This window comes from Paroedura picta, chromosome 4, assembly GCF_049243985.1.
Source record: "Paroedura picta isolate Pp20150507F chromosome 4, Ppicta_v3.0, whole genome shotgun sequence".
In the NCBI taxonomy this organism is placed as follows: domain Eukaryota; kingdom Metazoa; phylum Chordata; class Lepidosauria; order Squamata; family Gekkonidae; genus Paroedura; species Paroedura picta.
Window position 1 is genome coordinate 105,657,120 of NC_135372.1, and position 13,582 is coordinate 105,670,701.

At 40.9% G+C, this 13,582-nt stretch overlaps 1 protein-coding gene across 7 annotated transcripts in view; it reads left to right on the plus strand.

Annotated features, from left to right (window-relative positions):
• The window catches only part of GUCA1B (guanylate cyclase activator 1B), a 27,544-nt gene extending 18,018 nt beyond the window's left edge, over window positions 1–9,526 (plus strand). For 4 of the 7 annotated variants that reach the window (XM_077334886.1, XM_077334884.1, XM_077334887.1 and 1 more), the window contains 3 exons: window positions 485–634; window positions 3,088–3,202; window positions 3,803–9,525. In XM_077334886.1, coding sequence (XP_077191001.1) covers window positions 485–634; window positions 3,088–3,202; window positions 3,803–3,924 — 387 coding nt within the window. In that variant the 3' untranslated portion in view covers window positions 3,925–9,525. Of the gene's footprint in view, window positions 1–484; window positions 635–3,087; window positions 3,203–3,802 lie in introns of all 7 variants that reach the window. The other 3 variants (XM_077334888.1, XM_077334889.1, XM_077334890.1) reach the window with 1 other exon arrangement.
• The last annotated feature ends 4,056 nt before the right edge of the window (window positions 9,527–13,582 follow it).

Genomic DNA, 13,582 nt, shown 5'->3' on the forward strand with positions numbered 1-13,582 from the left:
AGGACCAGTATACACATGGAAACATATACTAGCATTTAAATGGATGTTGCTGCTGTAGTACAGTAGGAGTTTGTGTGGACATAGAACATGCAACACCCCCACAAATTCAGAAATTTATGGCATCTTGTTTGATGGTTGACTTTGGAAGGGTTTCTCTTGGCTTGATCCCCAGCGATACTTGAAAATTGCATATAGCAATCTACAAACGACTGGTTATAACTAGTCTTATTTATTAATTTATTACATTTTTCAATGAATGCCCATAACTGATACTTTACTTGTTTCCTTGTGGCTCCAATTTCTTAAAAAGAAAAGCATACAAAATATGGTAAAATTAATTCACCTTTCCCAAAGAAAGCAAATGATCAAAATGTTTATATTCTTGAGGGTCACCAAAGCAGTGAATGGACACTGCTTTATATGTCAGTTGAAGGCAGCTGAAATTCCGTGAGTTTTTCTAATTAGATCTGTTTTGTCTCCACAGGATAACACCATTGACTTCCTCGAATATGTAGCTGCCTTGAATCTTGTTTTGCGGGGAAAGTTGGAACACAAACTAAAATGGACCTTCAAAGTATATGATAAAGATGGGAATGGTTGCATAGACAAGACTGAACTCTTAGAAATAGTTGAGGTAAGTAGAAATGTATCATTTATTACTAGATCTATCACTAATTCCATAGCTCCAGGGTTGTAACTTCTGCATAAACCATCTTGACTTCAACTAATTGTGCAAGATTTTTTCCTGTTTATGAAGTCATGGAAAACCCAGTTATGAGATGTCAGTACAGCAGACCTGTTAATTCTCCAGTCTTGAATGAGAAACACATACAACTGAGGTGAATCATTCATCCTCCCTCCATTTGAAAACTGACATTTTGACCATACCTTTGCCTTGATAATTTCACCAGAGGTTTCTGAAACTATATTATTATAAAGATAAGCACTATTTGCTTCATTCAATAATAGTATATGAATAGTTAAATATACACACACACACCACTTTTATTAGGTTTGTATGTATTGTAAATCATATCGGTGTGACAGTGAGGCTTCAGCATAAAGGATGGAATCCTAAATTTCTTTCTCTCTTGTCCAGCTTTTCAGAAGTGTATAGGAATAAGACAGGTTGGGGGATGAGGCAGTAGTCTAGTTTTTGGCCCAAAAGAGTTGGATTCATAGGTGGAAGGACAGAGATTCCAGAAGTCTAGAACTGTTGAAGAATTAGAATAAAAAAACCATCTTTAGAAAATCAGTAGTTTTAATGGAATGTAAAGGGATAATTACGTTATCACAAGTTTTAACCACTTAGTAACTGTTGATGAGCACACCAAACACTGGATTTGGGAAATCTGTGATGTGGATAGATACCAACAGCATTCACAAGAGACAAAGAGGATTTTATAAGAGCTGAAGCATTCATATGAGTTCTGTTACTTATGCTCTTTCTCTTTGTGATCTTCTAAACTGGGCAATCCCCCCCCCCATATCATCGGACCATGAAAGGAGGTTGTTTATTACATCTTCCACATCCTCTTGTGCCTCCCATCTGGATGCTGCAATTTGGGGAAGGGGATGTCTTAATCCAGGCTTGTTGAACTTTTATAACGCTGTCTGGTTTCATCCGTTGCTGGATTCAGTCTTTCCAGCCATAATTCCACCCTCAAGAGGAGCCTACTGCCAATATCAACGTGCCACACATCCCTGGTGAGACCCTGAGCCCTGCTGTATTTACCCCTCAGTATGTGTTATTGCCTTCAACAGGTTATTAATCACAGTGGGAAGTTTCCCCTCAGCCTCTGCTGCTATCATCCAAGCAGCTGTAGACATCTGCCAGGTTCAGGCCACCCAATTGCTCCATGCATCACCAAGCTCAGATTGTCCTGTCAGTCCGCATGGACTCTCAGTGGTCTGGACATTCTTATAAGCCTAGCCATCTAGTTAGAAATGAAGAGCAATGTTCTGCGATTTGAGGGCCCATATATACAGTGCAAACAGAAAACAGTTGTAAGGAAGCAAGTAAAAATATCTCACAAAGATCACAGATAACAAGAACAGAACTATTAAGTTTAAGTATCCTCTAGTCTGAGGAACAAAATTGTCTTTATCATAAAAGAGCCCAGTCTGCTCCTCTCTGTTCCCTTATTGACCTAGACACCTGCAGAGCTAATACCTTCTACTAAAATTAAAAGCCTGATTTCCTTACTAAGCCAGCCTGTCATCTTAGGTGACTCATGAACAACAGATGCGGAAGACCTATATCATTGGAAATGTCTGTCTTAGACATTTAGGTAAAATCTCAGCCCTAGTTTTAAGGTCAGTAGGGATTTTCTATGGCAGAGCCAACCTGCAGTATGTAAAAGAGACATTCTTCCAAGGAGTAGCTGTTAAAGTCAGGAGAAGACCTAAAAGAGGAGGTTATGGTACTACTTTACTCTGCTCTGGCTTGGCCTCACTTGGAGTAGTGTGTTCAGTTTTGGGCACCACAGTTGAAGAGGAATCTAGACAAACTGGAGTGCGTCCAGAGAAGGGCAACAAAGATGGTGAGGGGTTTGGACACCAAGATGTATGAGGAAAGGTGGAGGAGCTTGGTCTGGAGAGGAGACAACTGAGAGGGGATCTGATAACCATCTTCAAGTATTTAAAAGGGTGCCATATGAAGGATGGAGCAGTATTCTCTCTTGTCCCAGAAACAATGGGATGAAATTAATCCAAAAGAAACTCCATCTAAACATCCAGAAGAAGTTTCAGACAGTTAGAGCTGTTTCTCAGTGGAACAGACTTCCTTGGGAGGTGGTGAGTTCTCCATGTTTGGAGATTTTTAAACAGAGGCTGGATAGCTATCTGACGGAGAGGCTAGTTCTGTGAAGGTTCAAAGAGGCGACAGGTTATATTGGATGAGCGATATGATTGTGAATGTCTTGTATTGGGTAGGGGATTGAACTAAATGACCCAAGAGGTCCCTTCCAACCTTGTAATTCTATGATTCTGACTGTTTTTTACAACTTCACCTCAGAATCAGACATTTATTTTTGGCTGTTTTCTCCTTGACACAACTCCTTTCATAATTGATCTTCTTTCTTCCAGGCTATTTACAAACTTAAAAAAATATGCCAGCCTGAAGATGATAGAGGGACCCCCGGTCTCACTCCAGAGGAGGTTGTCGACAGGATATTTCAGTTAGTGGATGAGAACGGAGATGGTAAGTTATGTGTCATCTGGCTGATAGTGGTGCCTTATTTGTAACACTGTTGCCAGGCAGATTTTTAATTGGTACACTGAAGAATGTTACCAAAGAAGCAGCATTTCATCATTTTAAAACCTCAAGCTGGCAAAATTCAGTTCATTTAAGCTTCTTCAGAATGTCCCCTAAATAGAAATGTTGGACTGCAAGCTGGCTGTCATTCTTCAAATTTATTTTGTTCACAATTTTTAGTTAGAACTGAACCAAAAATTAGGGCATTCTGAATGCCTAGCAGGAGGGCAGGATTTTGCCCATTGAAGGAATACACAACTCAAAGAGCTTTGGAATAAAATAGGTCACAGCTTTTATTACAACTCTCATTGGAGCATTGGAACAGGCATGAGGAGGAATCACCCTCTGTACTTCCCCCCTTCCTCCTCCTCCTCCAGTGAAAAAGTTGATGATAGATGGCAGAGGAAAGACTCTTGGGTTGCACATTGTTATTTAAGGGGTATTCCATAGGCAGTGATGTGCACACACAGAATAGGTAGGTTTTTATTTGTTCTCCTGCATCTTTGACCCATTGTCACTGCCCTCTCTCTTGCATTGATTCTTTAGGGCAGTTGTCTCTGGATGAATTTGTTGATGGAGCACGGAAAGACAAGTGGGTGATGAAGATGTTGCATATGGATATGAATCCTGGAGGATGGATTGTTGCAAAGAGGAGGAATTCATTGTAGTTGCCTACATAACTTTGGGAAGTATGACAATGAAAAATGTTCTGAATATTTCACTTCCAGATATTACCATCAGGTGATTATGTTCTTTCATGATAGAACCATCTGAATATCCAAATGAATACTTCAGGCAACTCCGAGGAACTAAGGACTTATGTTTTAAACATGGGTACTGAAAGCGACATGGAGTGCTAACATCTGAAGATCATTGCTGGCCAGCCAGGCTGGAGAACATATGGATACTTGGTGTCTGTTTATTGGCTCCCACTTATGGTAACATCCTGAACAACTAAAGTATGATGTCTTAGCCTGAAAACTTAGTGGCATTTGATATGTTCAGAACACACAAAGTAACTGCTGAGTGAGTTATCTGGCTTTATTTGTACATCAGTTATTTATTGTATGATGTGTGTATAGTGTCACTAGGAAAGCCTATGATTGTAAGATTGTCAGGCAACCAGGCAAGAAGTGTTCAGAGATGGTTTGCCATTGCATTCCTCCATGTCACAACCATAGTTTTCATAAGTCTCCCATCCAAATATTAACCAAGGCTAACCCTGCTTAGCTTCTAAGATTGGGCATGCCTGATATGTTCAGGTAATGGCTTGTAGATCAGTGTGTGCCAGAGGAGGCATAAATTTGCTGAAATAAGGCACCTGCTTTTATAGCAGATTTTAAAGAGTTGGCCAGACTGTTACAATATCTCAGTTGTGTGTTATATTGGTCTTGTCTAATAGAAAGTCTACAGTAAATGTCCCACTGAAAATTTAAATTTCTGAGGTCCCCCCCCCCTTTTTCCTCCACTCATTGATTGTCTTTGGTAGCTTTCTCTACATAATAGATTGAATTGGAGCCATTCACTTGGCAGAAGAACAAGTGCAACTGAGGAAATTTTGGAACAATTCAGATGGTCCTTCAGATTACAATTGAAGGATCAAGAATGTGCCATATGTTCATGCACACCCTCCACCATGCTTCCATTATTTTTCTGTATTGGCAGTTTATTTTATTGATTGATTGATTTTTGTATTTATATACCACCCTCCCCTGAGGCTCAGGGCAGTTTACATAAAATGTAGAAAATGGTACATGGAATTTAGTTTTTCATAACAACAGTAATAATATTAACATTAAACTATAACAGAAGTAACAGACTATGACAATGTGAACAGGTCCAAAGCAGAACACATGAGTAGATTTTTGGGAGGGAGGGAGCAGGGGCTCTGTAGATGTTGCTGGTCACTTGGTCTCAAGCAGATGCCGCTGAAAGAGCTCCCTTTTGCAGGCCCTGCTGAATTGCTTTAGCTGTGTCAAGGCCCTGATTTCCTCCGGGAGCTCATTCCACCAGGTGGGGGCCAGGACAGAGAAGGCTCTAGCCCTGGTTGAGGCTAGGTGGGCTTCCTTAGGGCCAGGGATCGTTAGCCGGTTGGTGGTGGTGGAGCATAATGTTCTTTGAGGGGCATAGACAGGGAGGCGTTCTCTTAGGTACACTGGGCCCTAACCACATATGACTTTAAAGGTAATTACCAGAACCTTTAGCCTGATCCGGAATCCAACTACAATCCACTATAGTTGATGGAGAATGGGCCAAATGTGGGCACTCCAAGGTGTTGCTGTGAGGACCCTGGCCTCTGCGTTTTGGACCAGTTGTAGTTTCCAGATCAAGGCTAAGGGCAAGCCTGCATGGAACAAGTTACAGAAGTCCAGTCTAGAGGTGACCATCACATGGATCACAGTTGCTTACTATAAACATTTTGTGACTGATAAATAGCTACTAGTTCACTAGTATATAGCCTCATTTATATTATGATAGTTACCAAAGCCCTTCAAATACAGGAGAACTCGTTTATTTGAGCTGCCTGGGTACATTTAAGTACTAAGACCTATAATTCTCATAAACTGAGTGAGGTTATAGAACCTATAACTGGACTACACTACTTTAGTCTGGAAATGTGGACACACAAGGTACAATGTTCAATCCCTCCAAACTGAGTCCTGCACAGGTGAAACTAGCATGCAGGGGATACTGCTAGGTTAGAAAACTTGCTCTTGCATCTAGTTTTCTGCATGCAAAGATCTGGGCTTTGCTTTTGTAGGGAGGAACCATTAATCCTGGCTTTCTCAACCAGGGTTTTGTGAAACCCTGGGATTTCTTGATGGCCCTAGAAGGGTTTCATAAATGGATAGGAGCTAATTAATTTTTAATATATTTTTTTAAAAAATTGTTAAACATTTGTAGGTGATATGACGATATATGGTCATGTTGATTCCTCCTCTCCCCAAAACAGCCGATGATAGGCCTAGAGAGGATGGGAAGGGGAGGGCCCGAGGTGGGCGTGTACACAGCTATGCTTCCCAATCATATTCTGCATGATCACGCCACTTTTTGGGTTTCTTGAAGAATGTTCCAGGGGTTTTTCAACAGTAAAAAAGATAAGAAAGGCTGACTATGTGCCCCCAGCTACAGTCTAATATAGTACAGCCGTGGCACAGGTTTACCACGTAATCTGCTATTTGTGAGAACAAGGCTTATAAAATCAAGACAAATGAAGGATGTGTGTGTTCTGTTTACATGTGAATATATCATAGAATCATAGAGTTGGAAGGGGCCATACAGGCCATCTAATCCATCTACAGGCCAAGCACAATATATGGAAAACATAAGTGTTGTGCCTGCACTGTCACACACACATCTCTGATATGGCAGAAGTAGCAGTTTCCTTGGATATTGTAAAGAAACAGAGTTAGCTTGGAATAGTGCGGCCATTTGCAGGCTCTGGAGTGATCACCCCAGTGATCATCTGAGCTGTTTGAATGCCACAGCTTGTGACAAAGCCTGTTTGCAATGTGGTATAGGTCTTGCGGGTCAGTTATGAAGAAAAGGAAGAGCTGGTTCTTATATGAAGCAGCATTCAGCCTTTGCACAATGTGACCTACAGTATGGTGCCAATGTGGAACCACTAGAAAAGCAAAGGAGAAAGAAGAAATGCAAATAAAATTTATTTGCAGCAGTATGCAGTAAGCCTCCTGAAGGAAAAATATTCCCCACTTAAACGTGAATATATTATCATTTCGATCCATTTTTAGACATCTTCTAAATAGGAGGTTGCACTTGCAACACTTTCTTTTAAAAAATTCCCTGGGGCCTTTCACTGTAAAATCCAGATTTCTCTTTAGTACTCAGTTTTATGTACAGCACTTTCATTCTTTTCCTAACTGTAAAGACATGGTGCTGGAACCTAGTAGGTAAATTAAAATATTTTCACTGATTTCATTCATGTGTAAATTCTGAAATGTCACATTTTGAACAGTTGCTACTGTTCTCTCTGTAACCAGCAAAACATTAAGTTGTGGGGAATTTCTTTCTGGATTTTCCATTTAGAGGTTAAATCAGTATCCCAAGTCCAGATGACACCCATCTAATATAGAAATGTTCCACATATTATTTCAATGCACTTATGTTGTTGCTGGAAGAAGAAGAACTGGTGCTCATATACCGCTTTTCTCTACCAGAAGGAGTCTCAAAGTGACTTACAATCTCCTTTCCTCTTCCCACAACAAACACACTGTGAGGGAAGTGAGTCTGAGAGAGCCCTGATATTACTGCTTAGTCAGAACAGTTTTATCAGTACTGTGGCGAGCTCAAGGTCACCCAGCTGGCTGCATGTGGGGTAGTGGGGAATCAAATCCGGCTTCCCATGTTAGAAATCCATGCTTCTAACCACTACACCAAGCTGGCTACACCAAGTTGGAACAATGAGTACAAAATTTTGAAGAAAGGATAGAGAAGAAAAAAGGTGCTTGGAAGTGACCTAGATTATGGACTCATGGGAATTGTAGTCCATGAACATCTGGAGGACTACAGGTTGACTACCCCTGACCTAGACTATGTCAACTTCTTTTACTTTGATCTACTTACAATCAAATGGGTTTTGAATTATCCATAACTTTGACGTTGCCCTATTTTAGGAATTTAACAGGGTTCCTGATTAATTTATACCTGTGTGAAGGTGCTTACAAGATTGTTTAAAATATCAGATGAGAAATATACAAAATATATTTTGTGGTACTGGAATTATGGGCTTCATGCAGTACTTGAAATGGAACAACAGGAATTCGCTTGCTCACTGTTTGATGCCTACCTTTTTTTCTTTCTTTTTTTGAGTGTGTGATTTGGCCTTGCATTAGGCGACACACATTAAAGGATGGTTATGTTCCACAATAATATTAGTAGGGCTAAGCCTTTCCCTCAGCCATCCTGCATCACACAACAATCCTGTATGAATAGAATTCTCCCCAGAGCAGATCTCAATAGCTTGCAATTGTGCATCGCAGCACATCGGAACACCATCCTTGCAAACATGGCCTTAGTCCTACTCATGTCCTATAAAGTAAAAGGGAGCCCAAAGAGTTGGCTCTCCACTGCCTTGTGCTTTGCTTAATCAGTTACACTGGCCAGATTTGAAACTTCATTGATATCAAACTATTTTAATTCTGAGTTACATTTGAGTTTTATTATATTCAGAGGCTAGTGAAGCCAACCTACAGCTTAAAGTTTTCACTAGATGGATGGTAAATAGAGTATCTTATTCCATAATGGCTACATTCCAGGACATGGCTGTATAGTAGGAGTATACTTTTTAAAAAAGGCAACGTTTCAGCATATACATTCAAAAGACAACGCTTGCATTTTGCTTTACTGTTCTGTTTTATCTTTTTCATAATTACATATTGCTGATGTCATAGTATTTCTTCATACTACCTTCAGTAGAAAAATCCAATGTAATTTCTAGTGTTAATGAGTTCATGAGTTAGGAATTATATTGGTTATCCCTATACTTCTGTATGTTGTAGTAAATCACAAGAAGAGTTTGGTAAAGTTTGAATAACTAAAACAAATTTATGGTGTTCTATCTTTTCTGTTTTCCACAAAGTACAATGCCAGAATGAAATTATCAGACTGTCCAGAAGAAAGAATAGTTGCTCATCAGGAACAGTCTTCAGTATTCTGGAACACTGGGCAAGAGTACAGGATGGGGCTTAAAAGTCACTGCCATCTCCATTGGCCCTCCGTGCCAGGTCCAAGCAAGGGCAGTCATCAATGATAGAAGTGGGTGGGAGCTGCCTTTAGACGCCGGCTGAATGAATCACTGATGAAGTATGCACAAGCAACTGCTGCTTACCTTGCCAGCTCCAGGTGGGAATTTTTTTGGAAATTAAGGTGATGGAGGGACCTCAGAAGGTATAAAGTTTACAGTCCAAAGCAGCCATTTTCTCCAAGGGAAGAGTTCTCTGTAGCCTGGAGATCCGTTGAAATTCCAAGAGATCTCCTGGCCCCACCTGGAGATTAGCAGTCATACCTGAATGAGACAGGTGCAAGTGATTGTGGTGGGAGTCTGTTTTTCTTTTCTTTTTTGTTGGAGGGGTAAGGCCATGGGTGTGTGTAAGCCTCCCAATAGCATGTTGCTTGGGACAACTGCCCCTGTTGTCCATTGGCCAAGACCGTTCCAGCTCTTTGTATTAAAAGATCTTATTATAAGGAATACTCACTTGAAAAAGTGGTGTATGTTTTTAAAGACTGGGCCCTAGTAAGGTAAAGAAAACATATGAGAGGGCCTGGAGAACTGAGCTATGTATAACGCAACCTGCTGGGCTGTTTGGAAAGAATTAAATTATTTAACTCAACTTTCAGCAATTCATGTTTCATGTAACTGAGCATTCTCAACACCTTTTCCAAACTGTCCACCATTAGCCACCTCACAAACTCCCTGTTGATACTGATTTTCATAGGATTGAAGATTATGATGATACATCATGTCATCATTGCTCAATGTGTTCATACTCATTCCTCTAGTTTTTATCAACACGTTCCATAGGTCACCTGCCAAACTATTTTGGGGACAAAATCACACACCACAGGTGAAATATCTTCAGTATTCCACCCTGATCTCTCCTAAAATTATTGTCTGTCTCAAGCCAAGCCTATACAGCTGTTGGAATCCTGAAGCACCATTCTAACCCTATCTGAGTTATCTTCCTGGAGATCAGGATGTAAATTTATCCTTTAAGTAGAATTCAGAGGAACTTTTTGAAAAGTTGTTTGTTTGTTTTCTGCTTTGAACCTCAAAAAACTTTTCAAACTGCACAGGAAGTAAAGTTAATCAAAAAAGTAAATGTTGATTTCCCAAAATGAATGTTGGGAATAAAGGAATAAAACTAGATCAGAGTGCAAACGCTCCCATTTGAAGCTTCTGAGGTAAGGATTTTGATTAAATATAAACACATACTTGCTATGTAAGGGTTTGCCCCCCTCCCCCCATTTCCTGCTAGTAGATCTATAAAAAGGCAACTGACTTCCTTACCAGTTTGGTAACCTTTGGTCAGGTCAGAAGTTTCCCGTAATCCATTTTCCAAATTTACAGCCTGAGATGGGATTGTCTTGAGCTGATTACTCATCAGGCTAATTTTGGAAACTTGTGGTGGGCATCAGCAGCTTAGGCAAATCCAATTCTTACTCAGACCGTGAGCACCTCTTTGTGATCGTGCCCAATATAAAATAATGAATTTTGAAGAAAGATGCTCCTTTCATTAAGTTCTCACAGTTAATGTCTGAGTTGAATTTATGGTTTAGATCCCATGATAAGCAAGTAGAAAGCAAGTAGATAGAGTTGGAAGGTACCTCCTGGGTCATTCCCCTGCACAATGCAAGAATGCACAACTATCTGCCTTCCCACAGTGACCCCAATTTCATGCCCAAGTGATTTCCCCACCACCATCAAAAATCTCCAGAATCCAGCCTGGCCTGGAGGAAATTCACCTACCATCCCACAATGGCTATCAGCAATTCACTGAGTATGTAAGGAAGGGTCACAAGAGACAAGCACCGACACATCCTGCCCACTCACTCACTATCTGCCTACGTTCATAAAATCAGCATGTCTGTCAGATTCTGCTTAAAAATTTCCAAAAAAGGAGAACCTACCACCTACCAAGGAAACCCATTCCACTGAGGAACCGATCTGTCAGGAACTTCTTTAGGATGTTTAGCTAAAGCTTCTTTTGAATTAATTGCAATCCAGTGTAAATGGACTTACAAAATCCTGTTTTCTCAAGATCTTGGCAATGCTCACAACTTTCCTCCATATATTTCATTGTCCAGAAATTTGTTTCAGGTGGGTAGCAGAACAAAGACCATTTCTGCACGAGGAATCTGCCTCTCGTTTCTGGCAGATTTTAGAACCCCTTCTACATGTCATTGTCTGCATCCCTAGGCTGTCCAGGGACTGACTTTTGGCCAGATTTGCCTTGGGATGAGAGAAATCATCAAAACTCATACCATTTTGTCACAGAGGTGCAAACCTCATGCTGCCTCCTGCTTCCTAATGTATAGTTGTAAGCTGCGCATTTGCACACCTCCTCACGCCCCCATATGGGCTTGCCCCTGGTTGTTCCCTGATGAGAAGTGAGATAACAAGTGGCAAATCCAGTTTTGGCAATTTCTCTGATCCTGAGAGAAATCTGCCACAAACTCAAGCCAGCCCCTGGACAGCCTTGGGATGCAGACGTTATGTGGAGAGTGTTCTAAAACCTGCCAGCAACAAGAGGCTGTCCAGAGGCAGATTCCTTATGTGGAAACAGTCTCAATTTGCCACTTGCTATCTCACTTCTCATTATAGAGCAAACAGGGGCAAGCCCATATGGAGGGGAAAAGGCGTGATAGTCTCTGTTGCATTGCCCCACCCTTGCACCTGCCTTCCCCCCTCCATTTCCTGCTCTGAATTTTTTTTTAAATGGCGCTGTCGACATTGCTGCAGGACCACAAAGCTACTTTGTCAAAGGTAAAATAAAATCTTCTGTAAAGCGTTGGTGGTCTTTTTGGGATCAGGCACAGAAAACACAGTCCTGTTTGCGTTTTTTGGTGGTGAGGAATGAATGGGGAAAGAGGGTGGGGGCATGTTATGAAACAGCCCTCTCCCGATCAGCCAGGCATCTGTGTGCTTTGTTTTTAAGCCCATTATTCACACAAAATCACTCTTTGGGGTCCAGGTACTATTTCCAGCCTCTCGCAAATCTAACCAGACATAAAGTCTGAAACAATCATTCTGGTACTTGTCTATAGCAACATGGAAGTGTTAATTTTTTTATTTTAAATGCTTCTGTGTTGTGTCATTACCTTATTGCAATGTGGAAATACCTCTTTTTAAAAAATTCGGGGCTTTGGGGGGGGAGAAAGTTTGACTCTGAAAGAACCGTTATACTGTGATTGGTGGCTTGCTGTGATTGACAAGCCAAGGAGCAGGGGGTGGGTGGGGAGAAGTTTGGCTTGTTTTCCTTTGCAGCCGCTACAAGGCACATAGAAAAACGTGAGAGGGATCCTCTGCGAGGAGGTATTCAAACGCGCATCTGACAACTGTACATTTGCAAGCAGGAAGCACTGTAAGGTTAGTTCCTCCATGCAGAAACAGTCAAAGTTTGAGCCAAGTGACAGATTTAAAGTCAACAAAGTTTTATGCAAGTTCTTTCTGACGTATGGGAATGCACTGGTGATTGAGAGCTGGGGAAAAGCAGAGTGGTGGCCTCTGGAAGTGCATATTTTAGAAAGTGGGCTCCAAATCAGATACCTTTACATAAGAAAGACTAGTTGGAGCAGCACCTAACAGATTTTTCTTTGTCACCCAGCAAGCCTTTGATTTTTATTTTAAATGAGTGTATTTCTCACAATAATTTGACCACTGAGGAAGATCCCTTGGGGTTGAAACGCGTTTAGTCCATTCTTTGTTGGTCTATTCTATTTGTAGTTAGAAATGTTATGTTTTTAAATTATGATTACTATGGTTTTAATATGTTGTGCACTTTATGTAAAGTGTGCTTTATGTAATAAATATTTGAAAAAAAAAGTTAAATTATTTTTGCAACTCAACCTTTGGGTTCCTAACTGGACTCTATGAGTAAAAACAAATACATTCTTCAGGAGATTTAAATTTTAGGCTGTTACGGAGGGCCGCCAGCTCTTCCTATGGGAGAAGCTGTCACAGTACTTCGATGTCCTGCCTGTGGAACCCCAATCACTGGCCAAGCTGATTCAGTCAGAGGCCATAAGATTTTCTAAATAAGAAATAAATGGGGGCCAGCAGGCAGCAAGATGCATCTGCAAGAGAGTCTGGAGAAAGCATTGGCTGTGCACAATTGCCCTCCTACTAGAGCTGTACTGTAAGACAGAAGACTTCCCTTTCAAGGGTTCAAGACTTTTCTCACAGACTACTGATGAGTTTCTGTCTACAATTAAAAAGAACATACAAAATGCCAAATGGCTTCGGGTTCTTCCTTCCTTCACCAGCCCCACATCAGCACTTCAATGAAGTTCTGACCATCCAGTTTCAGGCAGAAGACCTCAGTTCAGGGACAGACTAGCCTGCCTTTATGAGGCATGGGAAACAATCTGCTCTGATAGCTGGGTCTTAACTATAGTTCATAATGGTTATTTTTTAGAACAAGCACCCTTAAGTCTCTACAAGCTAGGACAACCCTGTCCATGGCTAGCCTGTACACAGGCATAATCGCAGTGTGTGTCTTTTCAGAAGATGTACATGAACAACAGTTACAGGTAAGTGCAACTCGGTATTTTCTGCAAAAACACTGATAGATAACTGCTTGGGAATTC